The sequence below is a fragment of the Microplitis demolitor genome, chromosome 7 (assembly GCF_026212275.2).
Source record: "Microplitis demolitor isolate Queensland-Clemson2020A chromosome 7, iyMicDemo2.1a, whole genome shotgun sequence".
Taxonomy (NCBI): domain Eukaryota; kingdom Metazoa; phylum Arthropoda; class Insecta; order Hymenoptera; family Braconidae; genus Microplitis; species Microplitis demolitor.
The window spans coordinates 1,564,574-1,583,229 of NC_068551.1; the positions used below are offsets into that span (position 1 = coordinate 1,564,574).

The 18,656-nt window shown below is 28.8% G+C and overlaps 2 protein-coding genes across 6 annotated transcripts; one reads left to right on the top strand and one right to left on the bottom strand.

Annotated features, from left to right (window-relative positions):
• Window positions 1-22: 22 nt before the first annotated feature.
• Window positions 23-18,613, bottom strand: LOC103570939 (aquaporin AQPAn.G). Of its 3 annotated transcripts, XM_008548853.3 has the most exons (8): window positions 18,478-18,613; window positions 18,147-18,406; window positions 14,052-14,403; window positions 10,944-11,523; window positions 10,617-10,713; window positions 5,246-5,439; window positions 832-975; window positions 23-752 (listed from the first exon to the last, which is right to left on the bottom strand). In XM_008548853.3, exons 4-8 carry the CDS (start codon window positions 11,052-11,054, stop codon window positions 351-353), a joined length of 948 nt encoding a protein of 315 aa, XP_008547075.1. In that variant the 5' UTR covers window positions 11,055-11,523; window positions 14,052-14,403; window positions 18,147-18,406; window positions 18,478-18,613; the 3' UTR covers window positions 23-350. The 3 variants fall into 3 exon arrangements, with proteins under 3 accessions (XP_008547075.1, XP_053596898.1, XP_008547076.1); XM_053740923.1 differs by lacking the exons at window positions 14,052-14,403; window positions 18,147-18,406; window positions 18,478-18,613 and having other exon boundaries at window positions 10,944-11,531; XM_008548854.2 differs by lacking the exons at window positions 10,617-10,713; window positions 10,944-11,523; window positions 14,052-14,403; window positions 18,147-18,406; window positions 18,478-18,613 and adding an exon at window positions 5,966-6,090 and having other exon boundaries at window positions 34-752.
• On the top strand, window positions 14,314-18,135 carry LOC103570942 (aquaporin AQPAn.G). Of its 3 annotated transcripts, none has more exons than XM_008548857.3 (4): window positions 14,314-14,405; window positions 16,544-16,803; window positions 16,935-17,426; window positions 17,526-18,133. In XM_008548857.3, exons 2-4 carry the CDS (start codon window positions 16,546-16,548, stop codon window positions 17,562-17,564), a joined length of 789 nt encoding a protein of 262 aa, XP_008547079.1. In that variant the 5' UTR covers window positions 14,314-14,405; window positions 16,544-16,545; the 3' UTR covers window positions 17,565-18,133. The 3 variants fall into 3 exon arrangements, with proteins under 3 accessions (XP_008547079.1, XP_008547078.1, XP_014298015.1); XM_008548856.3 differs by having other exon boundaries at window positions 17,622-18,133; XM_014442529.2 differs by lacking the exon at window positions 14,314-14,405 and having other exon boundaries at window positions 15,489-16,803; window positions 17,526-18,135.
• Window positions 18,614-18,656: the final 43 nt, after the last annotated feature.

Consider the following 18,656-nt stretch of genomic DNA (forward strand, 5'->3'; position numbering starts at 1 on the left):
TGCAATTAAAAAAAAATGAATGAGTTTTTTTTTAAATTTAATTGAAAAATATGGCAATACTAATTAGAAGTAAATTATGCAGTTATTATTTTTTTATGTAAAAAATTTGCCGAGTTAATGCAGATAAAAAAACAAATTTTTTCAATTCTATTTTTAAAATTTAAAATTAAGGAAAAAATTTTAATAAAATTGAAGAAAAAACTCGACTAATTATTGGACCATAATTTTTTTTTAATCTTAAGATGTTGAAAAAATTTAAATAAACCGCAAATATTTTTTATGTAAAAAAAAAAATAAGAGCTGCATAACAAAAAAAAAATCAATGCCCTAATCATCAGCCGTAAAGTAATTTAAAAATCATAAGAAGCTTCATCGTCATCCTTGGACTTGGCTCTAAGTCCTAATTTGTAAAGCCCACCGGCAACAATCCCGCCAACGACCGGACCGACCCAATAAATCCACTGATGAGTCCAAGATCCCAGAATCACCGCAGGCCCAAAAGACCTCGCGGGATTCATGCTGCTGCCCGTGACAGGAACCGCGGCCATATGAGCGACAGTTATTGTCAGCCCGATGGCCAAAGGGGCCCAGCCGACGGTATCGCGACGTTTTGGATCAGTGGTTGCGTGGACAACGAGGACCAAAAGAAAAGTTACTATTGCTTCCATTAGAATTCCCTGACCACTATCTATACCATCGCCCAATGACGTCGCTCCTATTCCGTGGGAGGTAATCGCCGGCGGTATGACGACCTGCGCATAAAATTGACAATTAATAAAAAAAAAAAGAATTTCTTAAGCCTTCAAACGAAAAAGTAACAAAAAAATTTACTTTCAAAACAGCAGCACCAGCAATAGCACCACAACATTGACAAACAATATAACAAATCGCTCTCAACAATGAACATTTACCACTAACGACAAGACCCGCCGTCACCGCAGGGTTCACATGACATCCAGACACTGGTCCCAAGACCTGCAAGTACAATAATTTATTTATTTAATAACTGTCATTAATGACCGAATGAGTGAATGAATAAATTTAATTATATTTATTAGAGTACTCTCTAAATTAGCTATTTAAACTTCTATTTGAAGAAACAGACACCACTTGGTCTGATGGGTCTCGAACGCTCGGACCCGGCAACCCAGTTCTCATACACGACAGCAAGGTCTTCAGCAGCCCCAGGCTATTCTTTGAGCACATATGCGCTAACATGTTACCTATTGCGTAATTCTCTTCATTCGATTTATTTTATTTTTTTTTTTTTGCTTATTTTTTATTATTATTTTTACCTCGTATCCTTTTTTCTATAATTAATTATTCGTTCTAAACAATTAGACCATTATTTTTCATCAGAAATTTCTTATACTCTGATTATAAATAAATAAATAAATAAATAAAATGCAATTAATAATTAGATGAATTTTTTTTCAAAATAATTAGCAAAATTTTTTTGTAAATTTTAATCATCAATTTAATGTTGGTCGAGTGTAAGCGCACTTTTGTGTTCAAATTTTTTGTAAAAAATTTATAGGATAATTATATATAAAAAAGTTTATATATATATATATATATATATATATATATATATATATATATATATATATATATATATATATATATAATTAATAATAAATATGAAAAATTTAAATTTGTAGATTTAAATAAAAAAATAGTTTTTATGACGACAGGGGCTGAGATGTCCTCGAGTAAGTGAGCGCACTTTAGTGTTTGTTTGTATTTTTATATTAGTATATGTATATATAAATATATATGTATATAAAAGCCTCTCTCGAAGAATTAGTTGGCAATTTTTGTGCCCCGAGGGTATGTTGACCTACAGCCCCCAGACATTAAATTCGCGCACTAAAATAACTTTTACACGCTGATATATTTTTATATTACCATTAAGGGAACCCTACCTTATATTTATCAATTACCCTTTTAATTGAATTTAAAATACATATATTTTAAAAAATATCATTGATACATTTGTAATTTATTGATGTTTACATTACGTCACTTTAATATAATAAATATCATATATATTATTTATTATAAAAATAATTTATGAGATTGTAGGGAAAAAGGTGAGATAAGAGAGCAATTTATCACGATATACAGCAAAACTAATCACGGGTGTTGATCGCGGGTAAATTTATCGTGCGAGGTGTGAATGTGAATTTAAATTGAGACTTTGTCTCTTATTTGTTGCGGATTTTAGCTCCAGGCATCGCCCACTTTGCCATTGCGCTGTACCTACACTACTTACTACTGCAATTTAGCGGTCGAGGACGTATACGCGTCGCTTTTTATTATTTATTTATTTATTTATTTATTTATTTACAATAAACGACAATTAAAATGTTCATTGAGAAATAAAATGTCTTAGTTTATGATTGATTAGTTTGATAACAATGAATTGTGTGTCAATAATAAATTGTTGACTTAATTAAGATGCATTCAAGTGCTCAATTAGAGATAATGATAATTGTGTTGGTTTAGATGAATGCGCGCCAAGATTTAATATTTTAAATAAACATTAATATTTATTTTTTTTTTTAATTCAAAAATCGGACAATGATCCGACTGAATTACGTCAGTTGCATTATTGCCGCGGGAGCGGTCTTTTATTTAAATTTTTATTAACTAGTAACAAGTAACTCCGGTTAATAGCCTTGTAAAATGTATATTAAAATTAGTATTTTAATTTTATTTAAATATTTTTTTGTCAAAGGTCAAATTTTGGAAAAAAAATTAATAAATAAAAACGGACCAACCTTAGGACAAAAGTACATATTAAAGTATTTTAAATTCAAATTGACACTCCTCTTACTATATATAATAATAATAATAATTTATATTTTAGCGTAAGTGTAAGATTCGCGATGAAGAATCGCTCGAGGCATTTTCGCGGCACGCGATTCCACATTACACTTGTGTACATTCATGTATATTACATACCTAAGTATACAAGTAGAAGTTATATTAATATACTTATATATATATATATATGAACACTCGATCAACCGAACCGATTTAATCGCAATAAATTAAAGATTACGTAAAAAAACTAATGAAACGCGCGTGTTTTTATTTAAAAAAAAAAAAGTCTAAACTTTAAGCAAGACGCGATAAATTAACGCGCGTTAATTGTTTATTTAAATTTCGGCGGAGTAGATGATCGAAGCTAAAAAAAGCGGTTTAAATTGTTTGTTTACTTTTGAATAATTTGATGAGTCATGAAAAAGAGTTTAAATGTTACAAGGAGTGAAGTAAAAAATATAAGCCTTTGAGAGGGAAAGGCAAGTGCACGGATGCAGAGCACTCGTGGACGTCGTCTTGGTCGGGTAAAGGAGTTTTACGAGTCGGAAAGAGGAGAATAAGTGGATGTAGTAGGTTGTCAGAGCCTCCGGGGCAAATTGCACCATCCGACAGTTAGACCCCTTGGGCGAATCCGCGGCCTTATTTACCCTTCTCTTGTCTATGTTACACTATTATATATATATACTTTATACATATTGCCAGTATTTTAACGCGATATATGATGATAATCTAATTCGTTACTCGTGTCAACGGATATCCCACTCCCCGAGGGGTTTTTTCGTCTTGGTATATATTTATATTTACTATGAATACACTCTATTATGTACTGTGCTCAAAGTATTGAAGATTAAGGATCGGGGATTGTGTATTAAGAAGAATTATCGCTTCTTGATGAGAAACAATCTCATGAAAAATATAAATATAGACGATGGTAAAACGCCCACGGTTATTTTTAGTAAATTACGTAATCATAGACTCGACATTTGTCAATCCTGTGACGATTAATGAGTCTAAATTACATGTAATAATTATTTTTATATTGTTTGTTTATTTATTTGTAAAAAAGTTCATTAAATTTCTGTCGTTAAAAAATTATTTTATTTTTTGTAATAAAAAATATTATGTCACTATTTAATTTTTTTTTTTTTTTTTTTAACGACTATTAGATTAGATTTGATTGATTTGATTGTTCGATTATGTAAAACTAATAACTGTGTATGCGTAATGTGTTTGAAATGATGGAATAGTAGGGGATGCTTTCTCTTTACTCTTCATTTACCAAAAGGTTAAATCTCAATATTTTTTTTTTTTTATTATGTATTTTAATAAAATAAAATAAAATAAGTTTTCGGTAATGATTTAATTGGGATGTTGAGTGTAAAATTTAAATAATAATAACAATAAAAAGTAGCATAATAGTGACATTTACATTTAATTATCTCGACCTTATCGTCTTAGTGTACATTGTCATTGGTACAAATTTGTTGACACGAAGGCGTACGTCTGCATACTCAGGGATTGATCGCGAGTCACTTTGCACACCAAAACTTCGTGTCTTACATGTAATGCACATTCGCTCCTCAACGAAGGTAATAAATTCTTTCGGGGCCGAGGTCACCTGAGATCTCTGTACCGGCATATGCTCGCTAATTTAAAAGGACTCTTTTCTTCCTCCCAATTACTTCTTCCCTGTATTTTTTAAATTTATAAATTCAAATTTTTATTTCCCCCCAACTGTACTCCGCACTCTCCTAATCCCGACTCAATTATACTTTTACCCAGGCTTTAATAATTAGTAATTAGTATTTGCAGGAGCTGATAAAAAAAATAAAAGATTGGATCTAAATAATAAATCAGATTATTTTTTTAAAATTTGATTCGATTGTTTTTTACCTTTCGTTTAATTATATATCATATTAAATTATATATTATTGCGATAAAATAAAAATGAAGATGAAAAAAGAGATAAAATATTACAACTTATAATTTATAATGGAGTATAATATTAAATAAATATATATATTTATATAAATATTATTTTTTTTTATGTGAATTAAATTTAGTGAATGGGATTTTTGGTCTCTATCGCGGTAACTCTTTCTCTTAATGCGTGAGGTCAACGGCGATTATCTCAAGGAACTCATCATCGGTAACATTTATCTAGTATTTATATACATATATTTTGTTTTTTAGTTTTATTTGCAATCTCGGCCACGTGGAATATTTAGATTTTTATATTTTTATAGAATATCTAACGTCGCAAGGTTGGCGCGTGTTTTGAATCTTAATTAAATATATATATATATATATATATATATATATATATATTTATTTAATAAAATTTATATTCAGAACATTTTTTAATGCAGACAAATAAAATAGAGGAAGTAAAAAATATATGAATTTTTTTTTTTACCTGAGCTAGTGCAGCAACTGCGAGACCAAATGTAAATGCGATGTGAATTACTGTCGGTGGTTTTGTTTCCTCCCATGTGAGGCATGATGCACATCCAATTAAAACCAATAAAAATGTACCGAGTGCTTCACTGAATAGTGGAACTAAGAACTCGATTTTCGAAACTTCTTCTAATCCTAAGAAATCTTTTGCGCCTGAAAAAATTTTTCTCAGTGAAAATTTTGGTAATTTTAAATATAGTAATTATTGTGGAAAATAATGAAATTTATTTCGTGATGTACAATTTGATCTGGGTGACCTTATCTTAATGGCGGGTATTATAATTAACGAACGGTATGGACATGTAGGAGCAACTAACGTGGTATTATATGACTAGGTAAATAAATATATGTCAGTAGCCGGTCGTATTGCGGTGTCGTAGATAAAATAAAAATTCTTCAAACCGTTTAAACGAGATAAAAATGGTTTTATTGTAATGCCGATCAATTTATCGTCTTAATTACTATTTTTATTTCTCAAATCTTAACTAATTAATTTTTTATTACACTCGTTCTATTGACACGATTTACTTTTTTTACAATTTAAAATTTTCCATTCAACTTACTAAATTACTCTAGTCATATATTTTTATAATCAAGTCAAATTTTTTTTTTTTTTTAAATCTTTAAATGCTTGATCATAAATTTCTTTTAGCTTAATAAATTAAATTTGCAAACATACCTTTCCACGATTTACTCATTTTTATCTAAATCCTCGTTAAGTGTCACCAAAAAATATTTTTTTAAGAAAGAAAACAAAAAAAAAAACAAGATCAGAACGACCGGTCACCAGTCAGTTGTTTTATAAAAAAAAAAAAAAAAATTTTAAACAAAAAAATCAAAACATCGAGTACACGAGGGTACAGTTGGATTATCGAGTGCGCGACCCGCGATTTCGCCTTCATATATCAGCAAGTATCCCCCCTCGATCTCACTTTCCCTCTCCAGGAGATATCACACAGTGTTCCCCGTGTTATGTGTTATGTGTGCTTGGTTCGTGTTATGTTATGTGTTCTCCATCGTATTATATCGTGTTCTCGTCTTCTACTGGGACCATTTTACTCTCGACTCACTTCGTAACATCTTTCTTACCCATCTCTTTCAATTACTCATCTCACCTTCGCTCAAAATCTCCCTAGACAAATATCACCCACATGTCTGTCCCTCAATTAATTTTAAATCAGAGTGTTGCTCATTATCTTTATCAGAAATTACGGACGTACATAAATTTTCCTTATTACCCACAATAATTTTTTTTTAATTATTTAAAAAATTTTTTATTAATTAAAAATTTTAATTAAAAATTGAGATTTTAAATTATTGTCTAGAAATTTAAAAAATTAATTAATGGAAAAATTTAATTATTTATTACAAGATAATGCAATTAAAAATACTAATAGTTAGTAATTTTGATTTTTTTTGCAAAAAAAATTTCAAGTCATGTCATACAATATGAGATATTAATTAAGCGAAAAAAAAAAAAAGTAATTGAAATTTAATTGAAGTAGCAGTAAGTAAATAAAAGACTGTTATATTAGTAGCGGTAGCTACTAAGCAAACAGTCGTCCACCTGCGGTTTTGACCCGGTTATAATATATATCCACATATATGACATCAAGTGTACTCGAGCATCTCAGAAAGTTAATTTGTAGATGATAATAAGAGCATTTGTAATAATGCCTGATATTAGTCGAGCAAACAGTTCTCTAACCTTGTTCATACCACTCTGCATATACATTTTGATAATATGTTATAAATATATATATATATGTCGACATAAAACTTAAAATTATTCAAATATTCAGAGATTCAAACACTTGTTCAATGGCGGATGTCATGTTTTACTTACTTATACTCGTACAATTTTTATTTTTAAAAAATGTATGACAATTTAATCTGACAGTATATTATATTAATATAAATTAAGTAAACAAGTTTATTAAAATTTTTTTTGGCGTTTCAAGTGCTGTCTTATCAAAAAAAATCCATATGGAAATCCAGCCTAGATTACTGTGGGTTCTCACAGGCCGTTTCCGGAGAGATTCCCATATGGTTTTCTATAAAAATCCAGCATAGATCTCGATATAGATTCTTAGGTTGGTTGCTATGGGGACTCACTCCATTTTAAGTCCATATGGGAATCTAATATGGATTATTACCTCGATTTCCCATGGAAATTTGCACTTAAAGTGAGAATCCAGATACCCACAATCTCCTATGAAAATTTTCTATATGGGAATCCAGATACTTACAGTTTCCTATGGGAATTTTTCATAAGGAAATCCAGATACCCACAGTTTCCTACGAGAATTCAGATACCCGTGGTTTCCTACCTGGGTTCTTATATAAATCCATTCCTATATGGATTCCTATGGATTCCCATAATTTCCACATGGATTTTTTTTGATAGGGTGGGATCTACACTCACTGGTAATTATTAAGTACATTTATACAGACAACTAGAAAATATATTTCAGTACTAAAATTATATTTATCATGAGAATTATTTTATAAAAAAAAAAAAAAAAAAAAAATTAAATTAGAATAGGGAACACGCAAAAAATTGGAAATACGAATTTCATTGTTTTTGAACGGTATTTATTTTATTTACTATATTTGATACATGTAATAAAAAAATAGATACTTGAAATAACACTGACTTAATTTTATTTTCAAGGAAACACAAAGGAATTATAAAATTACCAGGTAATAGTTAATAGTTAATAGTAAATATCTTGGATCGAATCTCGTCAGTCATTAAGATGCGCAGTCAGTAGGAATCTTATATATTTAATTTAATTCCATTGGATACTTAGAGAAAAATTAAAAGGCGATTATAAATTAAGTCATCAGAAAAATTACCAATTGAAAATATGAATGTTAAGAATTTTTAGCCGCCTACGACGTAATAGTGGAAAATATTGGAGTAAGATAACAAATGTAATTGTAGATTATTTAAATAATAAATAAATAAATGTAGTAAAGGTGCATGTATGAATAAAAAAAACAAATATTGCATGTCAGTAACAATGAGATGGTATCAGTGTCGAGGAAACTTAGGGTTAAGGTTGACTCGTCAGGTGTAATACTAACGTGTTGGTTAGATACTGTTACATAAAAACTTCAAGAGCATCATCACCGTAGCATGCAATTGTTGATTAAATTTTACTGATGAACAACTCACTGGCTGTCGTAAATACCATTTAGTTACGTTTTAAATTACCATTTATTGCGCTATTACCGACTCAACATTACGATAACTGGACATTAAAGAAAAAGGATTTCTTGGCGCAAAAAAAAATTTTCATTATGAAATTAATAGAAAAAATTTTAACGATACGGAAGCTAGTTGACGTCTAATAAATTTTGAATTTTTTTTTAAACGATAAATTACAAAAAAAAAATATTTGAAAAAAATGCATGTATAGTTTTTTTAATTTTCTACATGTGGATTTTTTTTGTTTTTATTTTTTTTGTAATTAAGTTTAGGTAATTAGTGTAATAAAAACAGTAATTATTGTTATTAATATTTCATAATTAGTTATTTAAAATTAAGATACAATTCAAATATTAATGGGCGTTGAAAAATATTTTTTACTATTTCCTGACAAATATTTATTTATATTTTTTTATGTTATAATTTTTAGTAAATAAATTTACCGGAAATATACAACACTGTATTAGATGACTCAGTGATGATTATTTAATGACATGTTTAAGCCGCGTATTTATTTTAATAAATTTTTTAATGTTAAATTTAATTATTTTATTTTCTTTTACTTTTTTTTTTGTTATTACTTAATAATTTATTTATTTTAGTAAAGTAACATAAAGATTAACCAGTAAATCCAGTAATTTAATAATAAAATTTTATTGTAAAAAATCTTATGAATAAAAAAAATTTATTGTGCACATATGCTGAAAGCAAAACTAAGAGCTATTACCCTAGGCAATAAACTTGCGACATTATTTTTCAGTGTCCAGGTCCTCAACTTTGTTGTGTTTTAAATTTTACTTTAAATCTTAAGTTTTACGGCAAATAAAAGTTTGGCTTCCAGGAACATTTACAAGGACGAAAATTGAGCAATAAGTGAAAAATTTTTTAATAAAATTTTTTTTTTTCTTCAAGGATTCTCAAAATATTTCAAAAATGATCTGATTAAAGTTTAAAAATTACCATTGTCATAATTCATTTTTGTTATTTTTAAATTTAAAATAATGGCGGCAAAATATTTTTTTTTTGCGGATATGAAAATTTTTTTAATTTTTTTTTTTAATGAATAATTTTAATTAGATCTGATAATTGTTGGATAAAGATTAAGATTAGACGTCTATGTAAAATAAAAAAAAAAAAATTACGTAAGAACTGTATTGTTTTATAAAATTAGCGGTTTTGAGTAAAATTTTGAGTTGTAGGTTTTGTGATATAAATTTTATTATTTTTATGTCATAATAGTAGGATCAAGGTCAAAGTTGTAAGAACAGAATATGTAATGGCCCGTTGACGATGAGTCGTCAGTTTGTTTTTTATGGCGTAGTAGATTTATAATTTATTTGTATTTTCAATTCAATCGACAACGTGAGAAACTCGACTAACTTTATATTAACCGGTTTTGCTTTTTTTGTCTTACTTACCAAATATTGTTAAAGTTATTAAACGCATGTTCAAACAGTAGAGATTCGCTTTTGATTTTTTTTATTTTTCAAATTTAAAAAATATTTTTTACAGTTTGTACCCTGCGCAAAACATGTTGACTGTAGAGTGCGCTACAACTTGGGTCGATTTATTCAAACTCTATCGGTACGGTCGAAATTTATTTTAAAATTTTTTTTAATAATTGAATAATTAATTAATTATAAAAAAAAATTTTTTTGATTTATTAAGAGAATGTGATGATTTAAAATAATTAAAGTTTTTTTTTGTTAATTAATCTGGCATTGAATAAATGGAGTCGATGTCATTCGTAAGTGACACTAATTATATTTTAATCAAAAAATTAATATTAATTATTAATTAATCACGCAATAAATAGATCAGTAGACTAGTGATAAATTTTTATGTTTTTATTTTTTATGTCAACTTAATTAGAATTTAAAAATAAATTAATCATCTATAAAATTGTAAGAAAATGAGGTAAAATGGACAGCATGAATTTTTGACTAATTTTTAAAAAATTAAAAATTAATTAATTATTTTTAGTCTTCATTTTGCCCCATTGCGATTACGATTAAAAAATTTATCGAATTATAAAAATCAATTTTAAAAAATCGATTATTAAAAAAAATTTTAATAGAAATAATAAATAAAAAATATAATTAAAACTAAAACTTACGTCCTTTATAAGAATTCGCATCCTGCTCACTCACTGAATCATCAATCGGAGTATCAGGAACTGGAACAACCGTCGCAATGTTCATAGCAGCCGGCGACTTGTAACAAAAACTATCTATTAGATAAATTAAATAATTTTTCCATACAAAAAAAAATTCAAAAAATTTTCCAATGATTAAGATGTCAGAGAAAAAAAATTTCGCGTCTTAAATGTTTCCGTTGTCGCGACATATCTTATATACTTTCCATCACATCAATAACGGCCTCATTTTTATCTTGACAATTTATTAAAGTAATGAATAAAAACGTATCTATATATTTAACTTACAATAAAAACAACGCGCCTTTGAGCGGCGTTATTATAAGCGTTATGATGGCCAACAAACTCTCGCCAAAGTTGCAAATACGACTCTCGTTTACCAACTGGCTTAGTAGGCATTCCACAGTAGACCAGAACAGGATTTAACCCTTACTACAATGCTTCATTGACGGCATTCCAACCCCCTATTATTCACTTCCCCAATCCTCTTTACAATTCAAATTAAAATTCCACCCCAATAATGACAGAATGAAATAACATATTTATATTTTATTTATTTGATATTTTCCACAGAAGTTTATCGGAAATTAAAGTAATAACCCGTCATCCGATATCCATCATGACCGTGACGTTCGATCTGGAGCAACTCCATATATTACACAATTAAAATTAATAATATTTGTTTTACGTTTTATTATAACTGCTCGCAATTGACAAACGGATAAAATAACCGTAAACGATCCACCTGGGACATGTGTAAACGATGTGTCTATTAAATACACACCGCAACCTTGACACTAGAAAATTATTCCTGCATTGTCACATGATCCCGCTGTGCGTGCTAAAAAATATCATGTTCGATTGTTATCTGCAACAAAGTGAAAAATAATTAAATATTAATTAAAGGAAAAATTCAAATGCTAATTTAAATTGAAATTAAAAATTTCTGATAAAAAAACATTCTTTTTCTTTTTTTTTCTAAATTACTTCCGATACACGTGCAGTTACGTGATTTATTATCAGACATTAATCAAGATTGCAGGTAAAAATGTATGAAGATGTGATTTGCATTTTAGGTCGTGCTTTCTAGTTAACGCTGAATCTTTTGTACTTTAGATCTTTCTTTATCTTTTTCATGGATCTCCAATTAAAAATAAGAAAATTTAGTGAAAAATATAAATGAATTTTTAAAAAAAAAATTTACGCTATCACTAATTTTCCCTATTTTCCTCTAGATCACGTGATTAAAAATTATTACCCCATAATAAGACGACAACAATTGTCGGATGTTTTTTCCCGTCAATTAAAAAAAACCACAGGTAAAAAATAAAAATGGCGCAATTTTTCAAATATTTCCCGCCATAAAAATTTAAAATTAAAAAAATGAAAGTTACTTTATTAGTAATGATTTTTAAAAAAATTAAAAAATTATTAGACGTCAATTGACTTCAACATTTAAAATTAATAATTTAATTTATTTAAATAAATATGTAAATTTATAAGCCCAAAAAAAGATTGGGGTCAAGGTTATTCCGGTACTTAACTAAATTATTTTATGCCTATAATTTTGTATATTATTATATATTTATATATATATATGTATGCAGTGGGTCTCAGAGTGTAGATCGGACTATCCTCTGACGTGTAGATTTTTATAGAAGCAGGTAGATCCATATAAATATATAGATATATGAAAAAAGAATAGATAAGAGCTCGCGTGCAAATACAACAGAAGGTGGACAATTAACTTTATGACTGCGTGACCATATCGGGGATGAAATGATAATGATAACAATAACAAAAGGTGCAGGGGTTATTTGTCATTGATCGTATGATAAATGCGTTGTAAAATAATTATTAAAGGAGTGTCTAGAATAATTTAGACAAGTGACAGACGTAATGAGTAATGAATAATGAATGCTGATATGAAGGAATAATTTTGATGAAAATTTTCCATGAACTTAAAAGCGGGTTATTTTTATGGCTGATTGATATAAATCTATAGAGAGATTTAATTCACGGTCGGCTTAATTTAAATTTGATGAGTAGCAGTGGCGCGAAAATAAAATAATACGATTATTTTAATGAACAGACGGCGAAGTTTATCGGCGGGAGATGATTTTAAACAGAATCATTATGATCTAACGCAGCTTCTTGATAATAAAAAATAATAATTGACGTATTGAGATGAGCTGTTGGCTAAACGTAGATCTAGTCATTACTTCAATTGATACTTGTTAATTTAATAATAGATTAATAGTAATTTTATGTTTAAACTATCTGAGGATTTGTTGTGAGTAATTTTAATTATTTGTTGTAAGTTAATAATAATAATGACGGTCGAAATTTTTTTTATTGTAATGTTTATCCTTGATGGTTATATAGAATTTATATTTATTATAATTTATAATAAAAAAATATAATGAGCAATGACTCAGTCACTTCTCTCTGCCTTTCCATTCATATTACGGGCTTTTATTGTTTCTGCGGAAATAAAAAAAATTATTCATCATGATAATTACAATTATTTCAATTACAATCTATTGATTTGTGCAAACAGTTTTTAAAAATTAATGGAATAAATTTTTGATCATGTTTTTTTTTACGTTAATTTAATTAATTGAGTATTTTTCGACTAAACTCCGGAAATATTCAATTTTAATTTTACCGCCAAATATTCAAATTGATACCGATCTATATTTTGTAATTTAAATATCAAACTGGCCTCCAACTAAAGGATAAAGAGTCGAGTTTTTTTTTTTGGAGTTAAAAAAAAAAAAAACTATTGCATATTAAAATAATTACGAAATTTGGGTATTAGTTGATATCATCATATTAATTTATATTACTCTAAAGACCTTCAAAAAATTATTGTTAAAAAATGGAAAAAATCATGGCTGTATTTAAATAAAAATTAAAATCTTACAGTAAAATTTTAATAAATAAATAAAATATTTGACGATCCTGGCTAGCAGATGATTAACAATTTTAGGATTTTTTCAAAAAATAATTACGAAAAAAAAAAAAACTAAAAATATGCACATGTAGAAAATTTAAAAAGCCATAGGTGTATTTTTAAAAATATTTTTTTTTTCTAGTATAAAATAAAAATATTTCCAATGAATGTTAAATCGATGATATCTTGAAATCTAGTATCTAACGTACGGCTATTTATTTTTATTGACATCAGCATGCAAACTTGTATTATCAATATTTAAATATATTGAATGTTTATTTAAAATCTAAATACTAGTTTCAAAAGGTGCGTTATAGATAAGGCTTATCAAGTGCTTTAATGTAAGAATCATTTGTTTACTTAGATTTTATTTGTTTTTATTTAAAATATACGTATACTCATATAAGTATAAATATTACAAGTTTATTGTTGAATGATACCTGAATGCTGATGTACTAAAATGCCTGGCAGAGTGTGGGAGAGTGATTTAAAACAGCAGCAATGATCCCTTCTCTTGGTGGTCGCGTCGTCGTGGTTTGGATCCAGCACGGCATCAACAAGCATCGCAGTCTTAGCCAACATACTTCTGCTTAGATACTATATGAGATTGGTTGTCTCTTTACAACAGTCCAGTTGTCGCTTAGGAAGCTCTACGTGAGGCTGGTGGTTAAATGCTCCAGGTGCTGGTTCATTCGCGCAAGTAAACCGGTATCGTTAACTGAGTAATTGTATACTTTTATAATTGACAAGTGATTTATTTCGATTATCATCTTTGACTCCGCTTCAATCAGACTGTAAGTAAAAATATAAATATTTATTTATATTTAATAATTTAATAATTAAAAGCAGAAATTTAAATAATAAAAAGTAGTTTGGATAAATAGAAATAGGACTCTGGTACCTGGTGTAAAAGGAGTTTAAATTCCATTAGTAGATGATGATATGGTCGGTTCGCGTCCGCGTGAGGAAATTTAAAAGAAACCATCAAGAGAGATCAAGACTAACCATAAACGGCTAACGATTTACTTGTTTGTACTCTATGTTATACTGTACTGTAATAATAATAAGAGTACTTTACTAGGTACACAAGATAAATTGCTATGTAATAATTGACATCGACTACTTTCGTGTCATTCAACTTCTGATGATACTTTATTTCCCACAGTTTAAATTTTACCGCAATTTTATTTTCATCATATTATCAAAGTTTTATTATTTTTCAATATTTAATATTTATTTTTTACCTTTCAAAACGAATACATACCAATCAAAAAGCTCTACGTCATTAATCTATGGAAATAAATTTTTTATGATAAAAAAAAAATAATTATTATTTTTATTTATATGTAATTAAATTTATACAATAATTACATCAGTATAATAATTTATTATTTTAGCTCACAGCTATTTACATACCACAAGATTAGATTATTTACAATCAGTCAAAAATATATATAGTTTTAAGTTTTAATTAACGTCTATATATATATATAATATTTTACCATAAAAAACTCATTAATAATAATAATAATTGTTTGTGAGTTAACTGGCAAACTTACGATATCTTTCAAATATTTTAAAAATTAATTTAAAAATTAACAATTATTTTTATAATTTGTTACTGTTTACATTTCGACGTTCTAATTAGCGAATTGTCTACTTAACATTTTTTAGTAGGTGATTCTGTGCAATTTTCAGATACTAATAGTAAGATAAAATATTATATATATATACTAGATATGAAATTGATTTTTAGAAAAAAAAATAAATATTTAAATTACTTTTTTTTTGGATAAATGGAAGATTTTCTGAAATGGAGTTAGACAATCTACTAATTAATGTCAATTTATTTTTTTTTTTCACATACTCGTACATTAAAAATATTTGAAATCGGAAGTTTGCCGGTTAATGAAATAACAACAATTATTACCGGTTACAAAAAATATATCTATATATATATATATATATATATATATTCAAATTTTCTTAAAATAATAATAATAAAGAGCGTTAAAGTTTAATGTTTCATCTAAATTTAAAATGTTCAGCCTAGACTCTTAATGTTTTTCTGTGACTCGAGTTTTATTTCAAAAGACCACAATATAATCGCTTAAGTTGTTTATAACATGAATTTAAATTTAATTCGTCATACTTTAGACATCAATACTATTAGGTCTAGTTTATTATTTAAATGGCCTCCGAATTGACCTGAAAATTAGTTTAAAAAAATATAATTTATTTTAAATTGTTCGATTAATTTTCGAACAAATAAATTAAACAGCCGGTTAACCAGAAGTTAAATTTACAAAATAAAATAAATCGAGCGAGTAATTAAATATTTATAGTGGGCGGTATAATTTTCGAGTTATAAATTATAAATCGACGATTAAATAATTTACACAGCCAGTAAAAAGATGCGTTAATGGCCTTGTTGAGGATTAAATGACAATCAGTATGCGTGGTAGTAACTGTCTTGCAGCGTAATGTGTTGCGTGTTAAAGGTATTAAAGAGATTGTCGTTGTCTTGAACGAAAAACACCTCGAGTAGAGTTTGTGCGAGTCGTTAGTGTAGAAACAGCGGTACTGCTGCCCTCGATCTAAATTAGTAACGTAAATCAACGGCCGCTAATCGTGTATGGGTCGTCTTCGTCTATTTTTTTTAACGTTGACAATTGTCATCATTCGCAGCTGTATCATCATTAACATCCGCAGACTATAATCACAAGCTCGCTGTTAATGTAAACGTACATTAGTTTAAATTAAACACATCCTGGCGGGGGAGTACTAAAACAAAATATTATCTCACCACACCTATCACACCCAAATATAATAAACTGGCACTCCCAGTGATTTGGTTTTATTTCATGGGGACGCTGTTGACATGCTCCAGTGATTCAATCCTTTATCATTACATATTATTATGATGTTGTAGAAATGGCGAGTCTCAAGACAGCTCTCGGGGCCCAGGAATTGACTGACAAGAAAGCTGGACTATGGAGAGCTTTGCTAGCTGAATTTTTGGGAACGTTGTTGCTTAATTTCTTTGGATGTGGAGCTGTTGTTACTCAAAATGTTGTGGCCATTGCACTGGCATTTGGGCTAGTGGTTGCTGGAGCCGTTCAAGGGATTGGACATGTGTCCGGAGGTCATATTAATCCGGCAGTTACTTTTGGTCTTCTTGCTATTGGAAAGGTATTTTAATTCGAATAAAAGCGGCCTGGGCAAAATAGGACATCTCCAAAAATTTCTCCGGAATTCGGGATGTCCATTTTACTCAGACATTGCTGATGTTTATGGAATTAATGTTGTGTTATTTAATTTAGGTACCAGTTGTACGTGGAATTTTATACGTGATAGCTCAAAGTATTGGAGCAATAGCTGGCTCAGCAATAATCCGCGCACTGTCTCCAGAAATAATGGAACCATATCTTGGACTAGTGTCTTTAGCACCCGGAGTAACTCCAGTTCAAGGTCTGGGTGTTGAATTTTTCCTGGCGCTGATTCTCGTGGTTGTTGTCTGCGGAGCTTGCGATGGAGCGAAACCAGAAAGCAAAGGGATCGCGCCGCTGATAATTGGACTGGCGGTTACTGTCGGACATATAGTCGGAGTCCCGAGAACTGGAGCTGGAATGAATCCTGCCCGATCACTAGGCAGCTCGGTGGTCATGGGAAGTTTCGATAACCACTGGCTGTACTGGGTTGGACCCATTCTTGGAGGAATCGCTGGTGGTTTGATCTATACTCACGCGATAGGTCCCGCCAAGGAGCCGGAACTCCCGAAAAATTATTCCTCAGTTGCTACTGATGAGAAAGAGGTAACTTTACTTTTATTTATAGCATTTGCTTGTAATCTGTGAGCTATTTTGCTTACCTTGAGCCGAGATTTGTTACTGTAATTACTCGTTGCCCCACAGCGGTTCGAGTACATTGACAGCGGACGGGGCGGACTTTGAAGATGAATAAAAAAAAATTAGTCTATGATGGAAAATAAGGAAAATGTTATTTTGCAGCTCCACACACTCACTACCAGGAAGGGTACAAATGCTTGAGATTACTTGGATTATTTATCAACTCATCAATCAGACCATCAATCATCAGTTCAAGAGATCCAACAACTAAGTTTTCATATTCTCTTCATCTTTGACGCGACTTTTCATTTTATTTTTTGCGAGGATATTTACTAGTTTAGCTTCTCATATATTTTCATTATATATTTATATATATATTTATACATAAGAATTTTTACTGCCGGCGTTTTATTGCCAGTAAAGAAAATTATATATTTTTATTTATTTTTTTTTAATTAGGAAACTTTATGGCGTCTTATTACTAAAATTAAGTATAAAGTGCTTCCATTATTATTAAAATATATTTATATACTAATGAATTTACATTAAAAATATATATTAATGTTATGTATGAAAATAAATAAAAATATTTGAATATTGAATGAATTGAAATTTACTGAAAGTAATGACGGCCAGACTAGAAAGTCGGTTTCGTTAAATAAATTATATTTAAAAAAAAAAACCTACTTTTTATTGTTTTGAATTTTGATTCCATTGAATTCTACATTCGAGAAAAAATTTCTTGCCAAAAATCCTTTTTTTCTGCGTAGAAATTAATAGATTTCCTGATGGTTTTCTATTTGGAGGCGCATGTGGTTTTAAAATACAGAAGATCAAAACGTTAAATAGACAAGGGAGAGTATAATTGGGGTAAAATGACTCACAAACTCATAGACTATTGCCGATAGAATGAATGTTAACAGCAGCTAATTTTTTGTACCTTGGCTCTATACATAAATAAAAATAATTATTGGCAAATATTTTTCTTTAATTTATTAATTACTAAATTTTTTCATACTTGAGTTTGATGCCCAATATTTTTTGTTCTGATGTCCTACGAATTCGATTATTTTTCAAATTTTATTTCTGGCTGTGCAAATAGGAAAAGTTTTTGAATTTTTAAAAATGCTTGGAGTTTAATAGTTGGATATTAAATAGAACACGATTTTTCTGTCGTTAATATGTACAAGTACGATA